Consider the following 20,368-nt stretch of genomic DNA (forward strand, 5'->3'; position numbering starts at 1 on the left):
CCCAACACCCTGAAATCCCAAAGATATTACAAACACATTGCAACTGAAATCCTTTTAAAGACACACCGCAGTGTCACAAACAACTGCCATGACTATGTGTGCAAAAGTCCACTGAAGAGAAAGTGGTCAAGTAACTTGGTTGGAATTGCACAAGAAGTCAACAGTTACTAAAGGTAGCACTCAGAGTTCAGGTGTGCTGCCCTAAGCACTGCTCTGCAGTGGCTTTTTTGAGCTATATATTATATGCACCCTAATGACTTCGAACTGTGAAGTGCTAATAGCATTGTCTGTTTAGTAAAAGTTACTATTTGAGGAATTTAGATTCTTCCATTAACTGTGCATTAATATAAATAGCATTATTAGTTTTCTGCATGCTCTTGCTGAGGTTCTGCAAGTTGAAAAATATTAAGTGTTGGCAATAAATAAATGTTTAAATTAAAACCACTAAGAATTCATAGACAGGGTAAATATTGAGTCTGGTATGTAGAGATTTAGATGCAAGAGGCTCATTCATATTCATGGGAGTTCTCTGGATGAATATCTGCTAATGCACTAAAAATGTAACCCAAGCAACTTGCATACCCTGTGAGCATGTTTTACAGATGTTGAGGGTTACATCAAAAAAAATCCAGCACTTCTTGTAGTCAGTCTAAGTACCTCAAATCTGTGTGCATCTCAGAATCTCAAGTTAAAGTGGAAGTCAGTTGCCTCCAAAACAGTTTTCTCATTCTTAGAGCCTTTATGCAGATTTATGTTTGTTCCTCTCAGCCAGCCACAGGAGTGAGGCACCAGGAGGTTTCCATGCTCTGTGCCTGCCCACTGCAGAAGGTGCTCTAAAGCAGCACACTTACCCACAGAGATAAAACACAGATAAACAAGGAGCTGAAGATATGATTTGCTCAGTTCCTTTTTATTTGCAGTAAGATAGCAAATTCTTTGTCCTAAAGCACATGGGGTTCAAAAGATCATCATTCCTTACACATGAAGAGAGATCAAAAAATCTCAAAGAAATATTCAAGCTTGTCATGAAAGCCACGTTATAAAGTCTGATACTCCTGGTATGAAGAGTGGAAGTCAGGAACACAATGAGAATTATTAATGTCTTCCCAGAATCCTCACATTCTTTCAGTAAAAATGACAAATCTGAGGCTATAACTTAAAATAATTTATGAAATGAATTTTTTTTCTGCTTGAAAATTCTATTGCAAGCAGTAGAATTTTCTCCTATTTTGCTGGATTTTTAACAAATAAACGCTGCAAGTATGAAAGGAGAGATTAAGACTGGGTGCAAAGGTTACTGGGTACATTTTGACCACTGATCTAAAGAATAAAAATTAACACATTGGGTTGGAAGTGTGACATTTTTAACATGTTCCATAATTTTGGGGCATGTTCAGAATTTATGATTCAACTTACTATAAACATACATACAATGGCACGGGCTTATCCAGAAAGCCTTAAAACAATCACAGATCTCATGATATTAAGTCATAATACTAAAGTCCCTAATTTTTAAATCCAGAACAGACAGTTGACTGCTCTTTGATCACTAAAGACCTGAGGTAAGGCAGCAGATGCCTTTTAATCATATAGGTTGTGTTTTCAAAGTATTGGTTATAACTGGCTTCATGAGACAAATATCCACACAGTCAAGGACTTTGAAATATCTCACAGAGCTGCAGGATAATACTACAGTTTGCCTTTTACCCTTTTATTCTTTTGTACAAGGGACTGTTGAGTACTCATGGTGTAGAGGAGTGCATTAGATTCTAGTCCTGGAACTCCATACACACTTAGTCATTCATAGGTTTATTAACCTTATACCTGCCCTACTTATGTGTATTCTTCTATTGCATCCCACAAATGCTACTTTGATTGTAGCTACTGGTGGATGGCATTTACTATATATATTATATATTTGAAAGCAACAAGAACTTGCACTTTTATACATGACAGATTTTTCCTTTTAAAACTGAAAGAATACATTGCTAGTTTATGTACTTTAACATCCAGAAGATATCTGACCAATTAGGAAAAAACATTCATGACTCTGTGTTCTAACTACTTCTGGATGTCTTTATCCAGTCTGTGACTCAAAAAAAACAAAACAAAACCATTTTAAAACTTCAAATTTCCTCACAAAAATAGTTATTTAAGAAAATATGAAGAGCCAAGGGACACAGACACATTCATTTATGAAGGGCTACTACATACCATTATCAAAGTATCTGACTGTTGAATTTCTTGACACACTGGGGTCAAAATTTGCCATTAAGGGTGCAATATATTGTGTAGCTGTTAGCATTCGATGCACAACTTCTCCAGTATATATGAAACCTACAATAAAAAAAAAGAGACTATTTCAGTAACTTCTGAAAAGATTTAATAGAATGACAGGTTGATCTAGGCATTGCTAGAATATTAAAGGGTCATCTGAGAGAAATTATTCCCACCACCAATTTTATACTGAATTAAGAGCTAAAATTTCAGGAAAATGTCCATGATGGCTGCCAAAAGAACAAGATCCAAGATGAAAAACAGAGCAATTAGTTCAAAAAGCAAGTTTTCATACAAAGATAAAACCCGAGTAAACTCAACGAGGAATAACTCCAGTTAGAGGCAAAATGCAGATATGCAGCGTTATCAAAACGAGCCACTTAACACTTTGCATATTCAAAAGTGATTTTGCAAATTGTTGCTTCTTCAAAATTTAGTCTAACCCTAATATTAATAGTAAGAGTCTAGTTCAGACAAGAAGTGACAACCTTTTTAAAAAAAAAGTTCAGGTGAAGAATGGACCCGATAGGATTCTTCCATAATTCTAAACCAAGGAGCACTTCTGCTCCATTCACTGCAGTGTGAGGTCTCACTAGTTTATCTTATGCATCCCTAAATCCATAGTACTCCTCAGATCAAGTGGGTTTCTTCATTAGTAATGCTCACCCCAAACTTCTTACTCATTCAGAACTGGAGTTCTTCCTTCAAGGAAGAATATTCATCTATGAATTCATCTATGGTAAATACAGTAATGCTGCAGGCTTTTTTCAAAGTAAAAGTTTGTGTATTTTAATGGCAGGAAGCCCCTGCATTTTAAACAAGACATGGTTTATAAATAAACCTCTGGTTTTTTAGGTTTGCCAACTCTATCTTACTAATGGACCTAACTTCTTCAGATGCACCAACCTAAGGCCTGACTTAAAATCTCCAGTCACTTTGCAGTGAAGCTTTTATGAAGTTTCATTTTAGTCTTTGCTAAAGTTTAAGTTTATAAGTCTGACAAACTTTAAACTGATTGAGCTAGAAGTAGATCTTCAAAACTAATATTTGCATATTACCTCTCTTCTTAAAGTGTTTACCAGATGGTGCCTTATGCTGAAGTGTTTGCTGTTTCTCCTTCAATTGATTTAATGAAGTGTATTCCAACAGCAAACACCTCCATAACAACAAGAATATTAGAGCTGGCTGAGAATTTTCTAAGAGAAAAATGTCTCTTTGGAAGATGTCTCACAGAAATTCAATTCTTCACTAGCAAACAATGGTATCCACTGCAGCAGTATTTATGCTGGTTTGTGTTTTCCCTCTTCAGTGGTAGAGGGTCTCTCTTCCTCCACAATCCCACTTATTGTCAAGATGAAGAGGTACTTCCTTCACACATTTAGTACCATCACAATGTAACACACGATGAAGGAATATGTAAATGTATCCCTAAAACACAATTGTGAAATTCCAGAACTAAACAAAAACCTGGAAAACTGGAATTAACCTCAAGGTAGAAGTATCATTTTCTAGCCAATTCCAGTTAGCCTATGATATCAAAAGCTATTAGTATGGAACCCTACTTTCTTAATGATAGTATTGTCATCCTAACCATTGTGAGAAGTGACAGGTTTCTGAAAAGGCTTGTTTGATACGGTATAGGAAATCTCTGAGAGCAAGAAAAAAGTAACAGGAGTGTTTTTATTGTTTGTCCTTTTAATTAACTTGCCAATTGTTAATGGAACTAGTTCCAGAAGTCATAAGATGCTGCAAGCAAACCAAAAAGTGGTTCTTTGGAATAATTTTCCTACATAGCTTCTAGCAATTAAGATCAAGTTAAGATTGACCATGAAAATCCAAGTGGAGCTGATAGGAGGCCTAAGAAAAAGCCAAGTGCAGAGAAAATACAACAGAAGATTCAGTTGAAAATGTTTGTCATTGATCAAGGGGCAAGAGAGAAACCTAGCTGCCTTTGCTTCATTTAAAACACATCTATGTATTCAAATGATTCAGTATTTTAATAACTGGACACCTCTTAACCACTAAATGAATTCTTACAAATGTCTTTGGGGAGGAAGATGACTCTTTTAGTTAAATATTAAAATACCACTTGTCTCTTTTACTAAGGACAGAGGAGAGAAACACCCATGAAAAAAAATCCACTCACGCATATTTACAAGTCATGGATAGATCCGAACCTCTGACATATAGAGTTGTGACTGTAATTTTACACTGTTACTCATCATTTTCAGATAGCAAACATTCCTGCTGAAGTATAGTCTCTGAAATGCTTTTCCATGATTTCCTGCTTATTGCTGTCTGCTTCTAAAATGCCATTCCCTTAAGAAGCATTCTTTCATGCTTATTAAAACACTTGAAATACATATAATTTCATAGAGTATTTGTGCCGCTTATTCTTCCCATGGTGATGTGCACACATATTTTAGCTTAATATTGTGTAGGGCTACAACCTTGAAACCATTCCTTAAAAATCTTCTGAAGGCATCATAAACAAAAACTTGGAATCCATATTAATGTACTACAATTAGCCTTAATGCTTCAGTAATTATTCATCCCTTGCACAATGGTTCTATCCTTACAGAAAGTTTCCCTTTCATGCATTCATCGTATTTACAGTATAAATGTCATCATTATCACCAGTACTGAGCAAGATACAATAGCAAAGGACTTAATTGTGCTGGAACACATAACTAAGTAAATCAGCCCAGGTAATTAGTAACCACAGAGCGTATTTCCAAGTGTTTGCCGGATGCAGCTTTACTTAGACAAAAATGGAAAGCAGGAGGTGGATGATAGCTGGGAAGCAGGCAGGCCTTGCATGAAGATCATTCTAATGAGAACCTCCAGTCATGCATTGAAACAACTTGAAAAGAAACACAGAGTCATTTCAAATCACCCCAGAGACTCAAAGGCTGAAGCCACTGTTGAGCACGGACATTTTATCATTACCATTGCAACCTAAAGAAAACAGCAAACAGAAAATTAACTTATTCCTGAATGGAATTCCACTAAAAATTGGCTTATACTATCTGTGACCTAATTTTCTGACAGTAGTAAATGTCCATGGCTGATTCATTTAGTCAAGGGAGAATTTTTCAGACCTGCAAATTTCCTGAACTACTTAAGCTCTGCTTTGTGGAAGGGGTTGGTAGAGCTCTTTTCCAAAACTCTCCACAAGTACTATACCTAGAAGCATAATGGTCTCCTAAACACTGAAATGAAGACAAATAGGGAAGACTGCTCAGTGTTTTGTAAGTTTTCCATGTACGTATAAATTTAACTGAAACTGAAGTAATAACAAATCCACTCGTAAATGAAGAAGAGTATACTCCTACTCCTCATAGTGTACAAATACACACAAACAGAGGAGGGAAAGAAGACCCTAAACCACTTAAATATGAAAACACTATTCTGTTTGATGCATTTTTTTAAACCCTGATGGATTAAAAAGTATATTTTACATGTGAATTTATCCATTCCAAAACATGGTCGTTATCTGTTGGATTTTAACATAGATTTACAGAGAAGACTTAACATCCAAGGGTACCACAATGTACACATAATTCATTTTTCTACTCCTAGCTGTAACAGACAGTTTTCTGACAATGTTTGCCAAGTGTGCAGAATAGCAGAATACAGGGCTCTTCTCTTACCCCTCCGTTTTCCCAGGCTCAGTATCACCTCATCATTCCCAATGCTTCTACATTCTCTTGTCATGAGCAGCATAAAGGGGTGGGGAATGTGGGTTGCAGGTAGTTCATAATACTTATTTCTGTCACTTGTTCCTCCTCACATTTTTCCCTGCTCCAGTGTAAGTCCTTCTCATGAAAGGCTAGATTCATTTCTGTGTGACATGGGGCAGCTCCTCACTTCTTTCTATAGAGGCAGCCACTCTACTAGTAAAACATTGTTACAGGCTCCTAATACAACCTAAGACTTAGCCTAATACTTCTTTTTTTTACTTCTTTTATCTATTATCTATTTCAGATTTTATTTTATACATAAATTATTTTACCCGAATGACTGGAATTTCTACTATTGTGTTAAGAGTATTTTTGGTTTAGATGACTGATTTTTCTAGTGGAAGATAGGTGGAAAGTTGTTGCTGAAACAAAGAACAGTCTTATTCTCAGCAATTGCTAGCTCCTGTCCAGGTCAAGTCACTCCTAATGTATACCTTTTGTCTTCTAAAATGGGAAAAATGTTCTTGAACAAAGAAAATGATCTAGAGAAAAAGAATCTTTATGTCTACTGAAAAGAAAAAAATTAATGGTGCTAAACAGTAATAAATTGATGTGGAATTACTTCTCCTACAAGCCATGATATTTATTTCATAAAAAGCATTTAAATTTTTACTTAGTCTCCAAAATGATATTTATTGGAAATAAATACTTGAAAAAATACTTCTTTCAATGTGAAATACCAAATAATGCATTTCACAAGGATAGAAAAGTTCAAAAGCACTTCATAGAGCTGCCAGCAAGTAGTTCAACAGAGGCCTCAAAAACCACTGCAATTATCTTTCTTTTCATAGTTCTGATGAATTTGAGAGCTTGACTGAATGGCAGGTACGTCCAGTCAAAGCCCCCTAAACCAACTCTACCCTATCAAATGCTTTTGCCATGATGATACAAGTTGGCTCATGAACCTTTTGTACAGCAGCACCCATGTTTCAGGTATGGACATCTATATTACTTTTGTGATCTTCAAAGCCTGATGCTTTTCAAAGGCAACTAACTGCTTCCCCTTGTACATCACTTGATGTTGCCTGAAGTGTGTCAGGGAGTCCCTGGAGAAGGCTTTTTCTTCTATACAATATGCCTGAAGATGTTGACTCATAGGGAAGCAAAAGATGCATGATGTACATTTTCCTTGAGCCAGCTTACTTAACTCCAGATCAGAGAAGGAAAAAGATGACAAGTGGAATTTAAGACTAAATGAAAAAGTATATTCAAAAAAGTATTTTCAAAAGTATTTAAAACATTTCAAATGAATGGAGTAGTACAACAACCTGGAGTTCAAATCAAAGAGCAAATCTAACCATCTTGTACAAAATATTAAATGTAGAAGGGAGACCACTTTGGGGGAAAAAAAAAGTTCATTTTGTTGTCAGGCAGCTAATGTTAAGTAAAACCATATGTTTAAACCCTTAGGAATACAACAAGATGTAGTTATGTAGCTGGAAAAGGAACTGCCTGCCAGCAGTGGCTGAACAATGAAAGGTTTTGCTTGAGAGTGTCTGTCACTGGGCAAAGGCAGAATTACCATTTGAGCACACAGTTCAGTGTGAGTTTACTCAGGAGCCTTTGCAACATATGAACTAGAAGGCAAAGGCAGAGAAGCTTCTGAAAAAACTGGAACCTAAGGGAAACACTTGATTTTGCTTGTACAGTCACATATGCAACAAGCTTTGTGGAGATGTAACAACACACTATCACACACCCCCTGAAAGGTCTTGTTGTGTAGAGGCATCATTCCTTTCATTTTTTACTGTTCATTTTCTTACTTATGCAGAGTGAGAGTACATAACTCCTGCTGCCCTTTTTCCTCCGAAACACTCTGAAAACTGTTGTGCAGCCAAGAGAGAAAGCTTCAGAAGAGCTGTCAAGAATTTCCCAGCTCTCTGGCTGCTTCTCTTTCACTCTCAGCATAATCAGAGCCTTCAGAGAGGATCTGCCCTGGGTCATTTAGTGGTATCTCACATGACCCCAAGTTTACTCAAAGGGTAAATTCTACTCCATCTTTGCTATCTCAAACCTAGCATCATGCCCATTTTTTATGAAAGCCAGAGATAGCACAAGTACAGATTAAGATTTACAACAATTTTCACATCTTTATTCCCAACCTAGAAATTATGTATTGTTGAAAGACTGACATAAACTGGGATCCTCATCTGAGGATCCATTTCCCCATCCCTGATCAAAAAGATAGTAAGAGACTTACCTTGGGCTTCTTTAAAAAAAATCCACCATAACCAGCTGTTGGGCCAAAGAAATGTTTAATGCTTGTTTTCTCTGACCAAGATAAAGATAAGGTGATCCCAATTTTATGAAGGATAAAAAAAAAATTAAGTAATTCTAAGACAAATATTGTATTTGTTTCACCCAGCAACATCTCAGCATACCTGCAAGAGATTAATCTTAAAAGACAATTTCAGCAGTTTCTGGATATCCCCATTTGGAAATAAGAAGCTGCCAATAAATTGAACAGGGAAATCAGAGTATAGTTTATTGTTATTTGTAGCTAGGGAGCCCAGATTTAGGTAGGGAAATAAGAGCTTGTAAAATGTACCTTCATACTCTGCAAAGATGACTGGAGTATAGCAACAGTTTTGCCAAAAGCAAGAAGGGAACTGCAGCCTCTGCCCTCAGGGCCACTCTATGCTGTGTGTACTTTGTCACATATGCTCCTCTGTTCAAATTACTCCAATATCTTTGTCAGGATCTACTAATGAGCCCAGCTCACTGGGCTCAGCCCACAGACATCCCATCTAAGGTCCCTTTTATTTGCCAGGCACATGCTAATAGAGACCTACAAAAAGAAAACCACTAATCAAAAAATAAAACACGAAAAACCTGTCAGTATGTGGACAGATATTCCTTAATGGACATTTTCTGTAGTTAGATGATGGAGAAGGCAGCTATCATTTGGGAAAGGTACGGCCTCATCTGCTTTCAGCGCAACCAACCAAGCTTTCCTCAGTAGAAAGACCAGAATATTTTAGGAGTGCTGTTACTTAGGCACATCTGACCATCAGAGAACACAGGCATAACTCAGGAAGAAATGCATTTGTGTTCTCAAAATGTCAGAGAATTCTCAGTTGTTCCGCCACTGGAAAACATTACCTTTTAAACAACTGGTTCCTGTGTAGTCATTCACTTCTGAAAGATTTTTGTAAACAAAGTTTTACTAAAAACTAGCATCTAATAAAATCCTGGCACCCTTTTATTCATTAGCCATTCAAAGAAAACCATTTCAATCGCAGCACACGAATCGACTCATCTGCAAAAATCTCTGCTCTGTTCAAACAAAAGAATAAATTATGTTTTGTACCTTGTGTAAAGGAGACCATAGAATTTAGATTCTTCCTCTAAAAGACTCTTCCACATACATTAACATCTCTTCCTGCTCATCTTTTTCTTTTTAATAAATATAATCCTTCTGAGTAGTAAGGAAATATTCAGCCCTTTTGTTGCAGTTACTCTTCTCCAGGGTGATAAACATTACTACTTCAGAGGTACCTTCTCATTAGCTTAGAAGACATTTGTTTGGACTGACATTGTATAAACACATTCTTGAAATAGTTATTCCATCAATTGAATTCCACTATTTTAATTTACCTTCGTATAATTACAAACAACATACCAGAAATTAATTGGAAATAAGCAGACCAGCTCCCTAACAAGTAAATTTGAGCTTTATCAACTGGTAAAGTTCTCTCCCTCTCTGTAAAGTTGATATGTTTTTTCTATTTCAAAGTATGTTTTCAAAATATTCTTCATAAATTTATGATCATAGCTGGTATCTCAGTTTGGAAAGGTCAGAGCTCCAAGTTTTCTCTGGTTGAAAGCCTAGTAGGATGCCACATTTTTGTAATTATTTTGATTGGAGCTGCTGAGAACAGCTTTGAAATTTGACTTGCATTTCATTTTCAGGTTGCTGCTTGTTCCCTGTCTCATTGTTTCTAACATATCACTTATATTCATTTTATGTTCTTTTTTTTTTTTTCTCTTGAGCAGTAACAATAAAAAACCGATGAATCTGTTTTCATTTCTGGAATTAAACTCAAAAGAACTCAATAGACACTTTTATATTCTATGGAAAAATAGCAAGATGTTTCATGGGGGAAATAAAACATACCAGGGAAAGTGTTGCTCATATTTATTTGGTGAAGCTGACAAATATTGCATAGGTGTACAAAGCACAGCCCACAAAACTCTGCATTTTATATTTTTCAACTATGCTAAAATGTGTTTGCTCTGTGCTTTTTTTGATCTTTCTCCACCAACTATTTCATGAGGAAGCAAATTCAAGAATCTGTTATGCTTTTAAGCCCCTCCAATTTATTGGAATGCTGAATTTGAATGTAATTTACTTTCATGCCTTGTCCTATATAACCACATTAATATTTCTTTGATACTTCACTAAAGTAAGCTTTAAGTAATGCCATTTATCTCCTGATAGATAATTTATTGTTATGTCTGTGGAAGAATGTTATCATCACTGTAATTGCATGAAGATTACAGTATAATTAAACAAAACTATAGCAGCAACTTCAGATCCCCCAGACAATCTATGAAAGTTAAATACCTTAATGGGCTTTCAAGATCAGTGTAAAAATGAATCAATCTCATGCTGTTCTATAATTTTTTTCAACCTTCTGGGGAAAATGAATTAGAGAGACATTATATGTTTTTCCTGGTTTTGCTTTGGCTTGACTAGGTTGAATGCACCAAGCCATTTCTACTTTCAACTCAGGAAAGTGAACTGTCTGTAAGCTAAACCCCTGAAGCCATAAGTATAACACAGTTCCTTAATTGCATAACCATACAAGGACATCTTGTGTGTCTGTACATGAGAGAAAAAATAAAAGCTAGCCAGAATCCCCATACGCTTGGCTGTAGTTCTATATTATCTTATGTAGTAATCTAAAGGTCAGAAGATTGGTTTTTCACCATCATTTTTCCTGCTGCCCTGTTAATACTGAAAGTATTATCTGGAAAAATTGAGAATGGATAATGTATACCATTGAGCCAGTAAGATTCCCAGCTTGCTGTAGTTTCTACTGTTGTGAAAAGTATATCATCTGGTGGAATGTAACCCATTCTGATGAATGTTTTGAATTCAGAGAAGGAATTTAGTGGTTTATGTATTGTGATACTCTTCCATTACAGTCAGAATGTTGCTAGGTATCACTAGGAAGAGTACAGGAGCAAGAGAAGCACTTCTAAGTAAGAAGCTGTGATTGACTACAAACAACTTGCAAATGCAATTGTAACTGAAGTATCTGTTTGCATACTTTTAATGATTTTAAATTGGAAATGCTCTCAAGTTCAGGAGAAACAAATCCACAGGTTATTTAGAGTCTAATGGCTTGTATCAGTTCCTATCTGATCAGGCACATTCTTCCCCAGAGAAAATTCTTGGACAGAGGCACAAAACACAGTATCTACTCAGCGAGATACTGCCATGCGATAGCTCCCAAGTGCCTCTCAGCTCTGGCCAAACAAAGACCAGTGAAGTTACTAGACAGACTGGAACCAGAGAAAAGGTGGGAGTATTATCTCGCTTGGGCCAAATATCTTAATGGCTGTATCATTGCAGTAACCTTAGCATTGCTAGTTCTTAGGATGAGTCTTGAAGAGAGCAGTTGGGGAAAATCTAATTTTGCAGTCTAATTCTGATATAAGTGTCTCTTCTACTGGGTAGGCAAAATATCCTCATGTCTGAACACTTCTTGTCATCATAGAATGGTAGGGGTTGGAAGGGACCTTTGGAGATCATCTAGTTTAAATCCCCTGCAGAAGCAGGTCCCCCTAGATCAGGTCACACAAAAACACATCCAGATGGGTCTTGAAGATCTCCAAGGAAGGAGACTCCACATGAGAAAAAGTTTGGATGGAATTGTCTTTTAAAAAATTAAATAAAAAATGGTTCATCTTCAAATCAAACTGTTATAATATCTATACAGATTTTTTTCTCTTTTGCTGCTGTCTCTCTCTTCTCCTGCATTTCCAGAGTCTAACAAAAATAACTATCATAAACATTTCTGTTTGCCCTATTTATTCTCCTCTCCCTCCTAATTTTTAAAGCTAGCTCTTACCTGGATAAATCACTTGAAAGGCAAATCACATGAATCACGTGAATTTCATGAAAGATGAAGGACTTTCAGGTTATAATGAAATCATTATTCTTCAAAGTTTTAAAAAAATCAGTAAGGAAAAACACTGAATGTCATCAGACTGGGTTCTCATTCATTTCAGAGAGGTTTATAAGAAAAAGAAAACAACAGAAGAGGAAAACATTAAAAAAATTAAAAGTCTGCTTAATATTGATGCATAATGGAAACTGCTGAATGTCTGGTTTCTTATTTGACATACAACTTTGGGATTATTAGGTATTAGATTAATTTCACATCTATTATATAATGCTATTATATTACTTGTATTAATTCTTCCTAAATTAGTAAAGCTAGTCCTATGTCTATAACAGTAACATACTTCTGTCCACGTAAAACAACATCCTACAGCATGTCAGGGACCACAGAAGCTAGAATGCATCACTAGGGAAGTTTTAGACAAGCCATTAAATTCTATTTCACATATATATTAAAAAAACTAATCACTGAAATAGAATGGAATGAAGACATTTTTCATGCTAGCAGGAGTTTTTCAGAAGGAATTATAGCTCTGTAAGGTTTGCCTTAAGAAGGACTAGTCAGCAGTGAACATACAGTTCAAAACAGCAAGACAGAAGCTGGTAGATGTTCATGTGCAACTTGGGCTTCAGAGAAGTAAGGTTATGTGAATCTATTAAAAAAGGTTTGTGTTCTTACAGGCTTCTCAGATAAAGTTTGGGCACACATAAGCTTATTAACCTGATCTCTAGTTTGACTCTTCCTCTGAGAGGAATCCTCTAATGTAGCCATTGGAAGGGAAAAGCAGATGGCTCTGCCCCTTTCCATGACTTCACCCTGATGGTGAGAACTGGACACATCACTCATCAGACTGAACTGGGACAATTTATTTCCTCTCTTTGTGAACTACGGGAGGATAACGAGGAATCTCTATTCTGGGTCAATAATAAACAAACCCCAAGCCAGACACACTGTATCCTGAAGTTGAAGCCACTCTTTAGGCTCATCTTTTCTTTGCCTCCTTTCTCCACATATTAGCTCAATATCAGTGTGGGCTATGCTCTTTAGTTGAGGAGAGTCTACAAAAATATCTGCCTTAGAGGTATGTAAGCAGAACAAAACAGAAAATAGGCAAAATCTAAGTGGGGAAAAGAAAAATATATTAGTCTCAGTGTTTAGAGTTTGCAAATTACATCACATCAGCTCTGGTATCATCAGTAACTCCCTTGTGTTTCCTCTCTTTTGTTGCATTAGTTTACATAAAAGCAAATTACAAAATCATAGAATTGTTTAGTTGGAAAAGATCTTTAAGACTATTGAGTCCAATCTTTATATTACACAACACTGCTGTATTCATCTGCACTTCAATGCACACAAACAAAACTGCAAGCAGGTAGGGAAATTGACTGATTTCCCCTTGATAAAGCCAGTTCTTTTATTATATTTAAGTTTTTAAAGAATTTCAGTATTAAACACCTTCATGAGGAATAGATATATTCACACACAACTTAGTATTACATGATGGGCATGGGAAGAGCAAAATACCTTTTTCAGTGTCAGTCAATACAGGAAATTTTCTCTCTACAGAAGTATCTTAAAGATTCCTATAAAGCTGTCAGGAAAATCTGCTGTGTCAAACCTGGCAATTACCCTCTCCCTTCACATTAATTCCTTTAATCAGAGAAAAAGCTTTCTCGTGTTTTGCTGTTAGACCGGGACCTGTGCTCTATCACAGTTCCAAGGTTTTAGTAATTCAACCAAAAAGAATGAATGGAAAAATAATCAATGCCAGTTTAAAACAGCTGATGACAAATTTCTGTCCTGGGAAGGATACTAGCCTCAACTTTGAACACAAAGATTGCAGTAAAAGTTACAGCAGTATAGTTGGAACTTTAAAAAGAGTACTTGTGTACGTGAATAAGGGCTCTGAAGGGAAGATTGAAATGATTTATCTTAACAGTCACAGAAGTAAAAAAAAGGAAAAATCTTTGGCTCCAATTCAAGTAATGTTTTTAAAATGTGAGTTGCCTCTTAAAGAAAAAGAACTTTGGCAAGGGTGAGCCTATGTTGGAGTTGTGAATGCAGAGGTTGAGGAACACAAGGACATTCATCTTTTGCTCAGACTTGTAATAACCCATCTGTTCCATATAGTCAGAGTATGGAAATGGACCGTGGCTGGCCAGTTGGTGGTATGTAGCTGTGCTGTTCAGAGTTCACTTGTCATAGCCACAAAAAGCCAAGAGCAGGAAGCTGATTTGCTTGCAACCTCTGCAAATCCCTTTAGTACATACAGCTCTGCCATTCTTATGGCTCTTTTTATTATCATGTTTTTAACAGGCTGAAGTGTAGAGTCTCCAGTGGGATGCACATATTGTGATGGGTTGCCTGGACACTTTATCGTACACTAGCATTAGCCCTCCTAGGCAGAGACCTTAAATGAGTAAATTCTATCCCAATTCTATCTTGAAGCATAAGAGAGTATGTACTAACACAAGCATGAAATTTATACCTTAGTAAAATATATATGAAAACACATGTCATCCATATATTTCAGACATTTGCAAATGACTGGAAGGGTCACTGTTCATAAATTCAGTATGCAGTGCTACATGATCTGAAAGGAAATCTGAATGGGTGACTCTAATTACAAATGATTTAAGTCTTCCAACAATGATTTGATGAGCTTAAATATGACTATTGGAGGGGGAGTCATAAGAAGTAAACAGAAAATGCCTTTAGACTAAACTAGACCAAAAATTAATTTGAAAGGGCTAACTTGTTACAATATTGTTCTAACTTTGTGGAAGACATATAATGCAATACACACTTTGATGATGAATGTTGGTAATTTAAACATATGGTAAGTTACAAGCAGCAATAGGATATCTGTGGTAAATACTATATAATTACAGAGTAGATAAACAGCAATACTTGCCTCCTAAACCAAAGTGTAGGTTACAACATAATGATGTTTAGACTCACTAAAAGTAATCATCATGTGCAGCTGGATGGTATTTGCCAAAAAGAAAAAAGGCAATTAGGTTTTGTCCAAAGAAAACATATTCCTTTCAACATTAAGAGCTGGTGAAGCATAACTGTAGTGTCATGACTCATCACCCAACCAAAAGATAAAAGTTATGTCAGGAAAGCTCTAAGACTACTCTTAATGTATGAAACCTTAGACAGACACTAGCTGTAATGAGGATAAGGCTATTTCATCATGTTGTGGTGGAAAAATATCTGTATGCTACAGAAGACACAATATGCTTCTCTTCCTATCAGATGACTGTTATAGAAGAGTGGTGACAATTTTTTCCATGAGCATAGAATCATAGAATGGCAGGGTTGGAAGGGACTTTTAGATATCATCTAGTCCAACCCCCCTGCAGAAGCAGGTTCACCTAGATCAGGTCACATAGGTATGTCACCCACTTCCTTTTGAAGGAATAACAAAACGGAACACGTAGATTAAACCATGAAGAGACAATAAGAAAATCTTGCTTCCTGTGATATCTCATAAGGTAAAACAAAGTCTTGCTCACATCCTGTTATTTTTTTAAGAAATGAAGTTTCTGAAAGATTAAATTCAGGAAGCATGCACAGGTAGACACAGAAACAGAACTGCTTTCAGCTACCACCTGTAGTCACAGTTGTTTTCATTGTTGGAGGTCGTGAATGGCAGCATATGAAAAACAAAGAACTATGAATTTTGTTATTCATTCAGCTTGTGCAAAAAAACTCCCATGTTCTATTTATTTCCCTTGAAAGCATATAGACATATGGCTTGGCATCTCTCTGGGTGATATCATGGTTACCATGGCTTCATTAGGGAGCTCATTATTACTTTCACTCTTGCCCAAATCTTCTACCCCTGTCATGGTTTAACTCCAGCCAGAAACTAATCCCCGCACAACCAGTTGCTCACTCTTTCCAGGAGAGATGGGGGAGAGAATCAGAAGTGTAAAAGTGAGAAAACTGATGGGTTGAGATAGACAGTTTAATAAGTAAAGCAAAATGGCATAGACGAGCAAAGCAAAACAAGGAATTATTTCACCACCCCCCACCAGCAGACAGTAGTTCAGGCATCCCCAGGCATCATCACACATAATGGTTATTTGGGAAGACAAAAATGCCATAACACTAAATGTCATTGTGTCCTCCTCCTCCCCTTCTTCCCCCAGCTTTTTATGCTGACCATAATGCCATACTGTATGGAATAACCTTTTGGTCAGACTCCTCCAAATTCTCCTTCCAAATCCACCTGGCCTCCTTCAAATTTCTTGTGTCTCCCAGCTCCCTTGTTAGTGGGGTAGGGTAAGAAGCAGAAAATGCCTCGAGTCTGTGCAAGCACTGTTCAGCAATAATGAAAACATCTCTATATTATAAACACTGTTTCCAGTGCAAATCCAAAACAAAGACCTTTACTAGCTACTATGAAGAAAATTAACTCTATCCCAGTCAAAACCAGTAAAACCTTAAAAGCTGATACTGTCCCTAGTTGCCATCAGTATGGTAACTCATTCATGGCTATTGCAAAATTAATTGTCTTTCCTGCCTGTCATATCAAGTCAATAACAAGACAATTAGAAAATAAACCAGTATTTCTGTCAATTGGAGACTGAGCAAGAGGGCCGTGGACTTGGTTTAAAAAATTGTACTCCAGGCAAGGATGTAGACACAAATACCACCTCCAAGGGGCTCAAAACAACACGATGGTGCTGCACATATTACAGCATACTCGGCAAAAAGGAGTGGAAAAAACCAACAGCTTGGAGGTGCAATCACCTGGGACTTACTCCTTCAGGCTGATATCAGCAAAGCTTACAAGGAGCAAAATATATTAAAATATATCTCCAGATAGTGTTCTTAATCTTAGGGAAAAAACATGGAAGAAGCCCTGATAGAACAGGGAAACTTTAGAGCTGAGGCTTGACAGTAGCTTAAAGAGGATTCAGAGGATTATGACTATAATGGGAAAAGAGTCACTAGGCAGAAAGGGGATGTTAATCAAGTACCCAGGGGCTCTTACACACCCAGCTGTTCTGCAAAAGTCACAGTACTCATCCGGCCACCGCTGGACCAGGACTTGCTTGGCTCATCATAGACCAAAGAGTTTGTGTCTCTACATCTGTCATACCATAACCTCTTTTATAAGAATTGCAGTGGATAACATGACCCAGATCTTTCCCCAGAAGAGTCCGTAGCCTGGGAACACACTCATCTGGGCACAGTTACTTTACATCTTTCCTGGACATCCAGGCTTATCAGGCCAATACTTGATGGTTCCAATTTTTAAAAATTCACTGTGGATGTACAAATATATAAAACCAATCATAATTTGTCCTGACCAGAAATACATTCAGGAAAATGAAGCAAGGAGGAACCAGCTTGTACCCTCTATTACTAATTGGACCACATGTATATGTAGTGCAATTCATAAATAACAATAATCAAGATTTTATAACTGAGTCTATATAAAGACCTTGTGGAGATTTGATTTTTCTGGAAATGTAAAGAAGTGACAGCTAATACTAGTAATGACAGCTAGTAGGTAATGCAATCCTTTGTTTGGCTATAGCCTTCTCAGTCAGGTACTACCTGTTCCCTTTTCACAGAATCACAGAAGGGCAGGGGTTGGAAGGGACCTCTAGAGGTCATCTAGTTCAATCCCCCCACTAAAGCAGGTTCACCTTGATCATGATGCATAGGAATGCATCCAAGTAAATATCGTACAAGATACTTCAGAAAAACAGGATCCTGATAAGGGTCAGTCAGACCCTTATCTACACTCTGCTCACATAGGTCAATTGCTACAGCAATGAGTAGTGAAATTGTAGTGATTCCTCACATTGTCAGAGCACAGCTTTCTGAGATCAGTGACTGCTGGAGAGGAAGGCAACACCAGAAATGAAGAGCAATACGATGATTTTTTCAGTCTTAACAGGCCTAGCATCACATGCATCCTGACTTTCTTGTACAGTATCAGCCAGGAAGGAATTGTGGAAGATAAGGACATCATGCAACTTCCTATATCACTCAAAGTGACAGAATGAAAACTTTGTGTATGATTTACACTGGCATACAATGTGACAGAACAATATTTTTTCTTGTCAGAAGGATAATGGTTGGGACATGTCTGTTCAACAAGACCAACCCATTGAGAAAGTGATCAAGTAAAACCCCCTAAGATCATCTCCATATCTATTACTCAGCAATAATACTGGACTGGAAGGCTGAGAGATATCATCTGCTGAACTACTCTGGTGCTTGTTGCCTCTTTTGCACTAAACTATCTGGCTCAGGGAAGGGCAGTTTCCAAATGGTCAAATCAATTCTCTTCTCCTGTCACCTGAACCACTGCATAAGAAGCAATTTCAACAGGGATTTTCAGGAACATTCATATTTCTGTCCCTAAATTCTGTCTTCAATGCACATCTTCCTCTATTTTCAGATTAACTTTAATCACAATTTATTAGTCCTTGCATAAACTTCAGCATTATGCAGAAAGGCCACCACAGAAAAAAATCACTGCTGAGGATTTCTACCAATGTGATTTATCTAACTTACAAGTCTATCTACAAGTAATGTAAGATGCCAACTAAGACCAGTGAAGCTCTCAATGAGAGAAAGCTTGGTTCAGGCATACCATAGTATGGGTGCAACTATGTACAGATCCATGTTGTTGTTGCTGCTCTTTCTTCTGCAGCTGCCCAAGAGAAAGGTTGAAACAACTCTGCTCTGGCAGCACCTAAACTCAAATAGCCACCAGAGTACCATGGCTGGTTGCTTTCTCTGAGGCTTTTTGTCAAAAAGTTGATTGGTACCAGAAGTGAAAGGCTTCCCTCTTGCTACCTTCTTGGGAAATTGCCTTTAAATCGCTATCACAAAACAGGACTGACTTCCTTTTGTGGGCACTAGATCACTCTATGGCAGAAACTACACTGATTCTTAAGAAATCCTAGCCCCACTCTTTAGTTCAGCTTTTGAAACTCATTAAGCCCCACTCTGTTGAAACCAAAGGCTTAAAAACTTCACTGGAATGAATGCCAAGCCACTTCTCAAGAGAAAAAAATGCAGGCATTACACTTTCATTCTAGTCACTTATATAAACTATAGAAACTGCAGGAGGACCAAGTTCCATAAAAAATACATATTGAAATAAGACTGATGAATTTACAAGATAGAATCACAAAAAGAGGGAACTCAACTACTCAATTTATGCTAAGGATCACAATGAATTTTTAAATTAGCTTTTAATAAACTCATGAAAACTATGTTTCACAAAATAATTACACGTTATTTACAGTGAAGCCTATAAGCAATCCATGTATTTTATGACTAAATGTAATCACAGAATCTTAGAGGTTGGAAGGGATCTCAAAATATCATCTATTCCAATCCCCCTGCCAGAGCAGGACCACCTAGAATAGATCACACAGGAACTCATCCAGGTGGGTTTGGAATGTCTCCAGAGAAGGAGACTCCACACCCCATCTGGGCAGCCTGTTCCAGTGCTCCCTCACCTGAACAGTGAAGAAGTTTTTCCTTGTTTCTTTGGAACCTCTTATGTTCCAGCTCATGCCCATTGCCCCTTGTCCTATCATTGTACATCACTGAGAACAGCCTGGCTCCCTCCTCCTGACACCCACCCTTTATGTATTTGTAAACATTAATGAGATCACCCCACTGTCTCCTCCAAGCTAAAGAGCCCCAGCTCCCACAGCCTTTCATCATAACAGAGGTGCTCCATTCCCTTAATTATCTTTATGGCCCTGGGCTGAACTCTCTCCAGCAGCTCCCTGTCCTTCTCAAACTGAGGGGCCTAGAGCTGGGCACAATATTCCAGATGCGGTCTCATGAGGGCAGAGTAGAGGGGAAGGAGCATTTATCTCATAACACAATCAAATGAAAAGCCTTAAAGGGCTGAAGAGTCTACCAGTTGCAGAGATGGTTTTTCACACTTAGCAAATTATATAAGTCTTTAAGGGCTTGAGCCTGCAACGGCTTGAGAGACTTTTCAGTCCAGTCAGTATTTAAGATGCTCACTGTGTACAAAAGGGTCAATGGTTTTGACGGGAAGTCTGTTTTTTTCCATCTGTTCATTTTTTTTTCTAACAGAGGACAATGCCTATGTCTACAGCTCCTGACAACATTACCATAGCATTCAAGAAACGTCTACAGCTACCAGGCAATACACACAGAATATAGTATTAGAAACTAGATTTCAAGTTATAT

The 20,368-nt window shown here is 37.2% G+C and overlaps 1 protein-coding gene across 1 annotated transcript in view; it reads right to left on the reverse strand.

Moving 5' to 3' along the window:
• Nucleotides 1–20,368, reverse strand: part of PLXDC2 (plexin domain containing 2) — a 250,410-nt gene that overhangs the window by 63,822 nt on the left and 166,220 nt on the right. Inside the window, exon 5 of the mRNA XM_061997126.1 lies at nucleotides 2,215–2,337. Coding sequence (XP_061853110.1) covers nucleotides 2,215–2,337 — 123 coding nt within the window. The remainder of the gene's footprint in view (nucleotides 1–2,214; nucleotides 2,338–20,368) is intronic.

The sequence above is a fragment of the Colius striatus genome, chromosome 5 (assembly GCF_028858725.1).
Source record: "Colius striatus isolate bColStr4 chromosome 5, bColStr4.1.hap1, whole genome shotgun sequence".
Classification (NCBI taxonomy): Eukaryota; Metazoa; Chordata; class Aves; order Coliiformes; family Coliidae; genus Colius; species Colius striatus.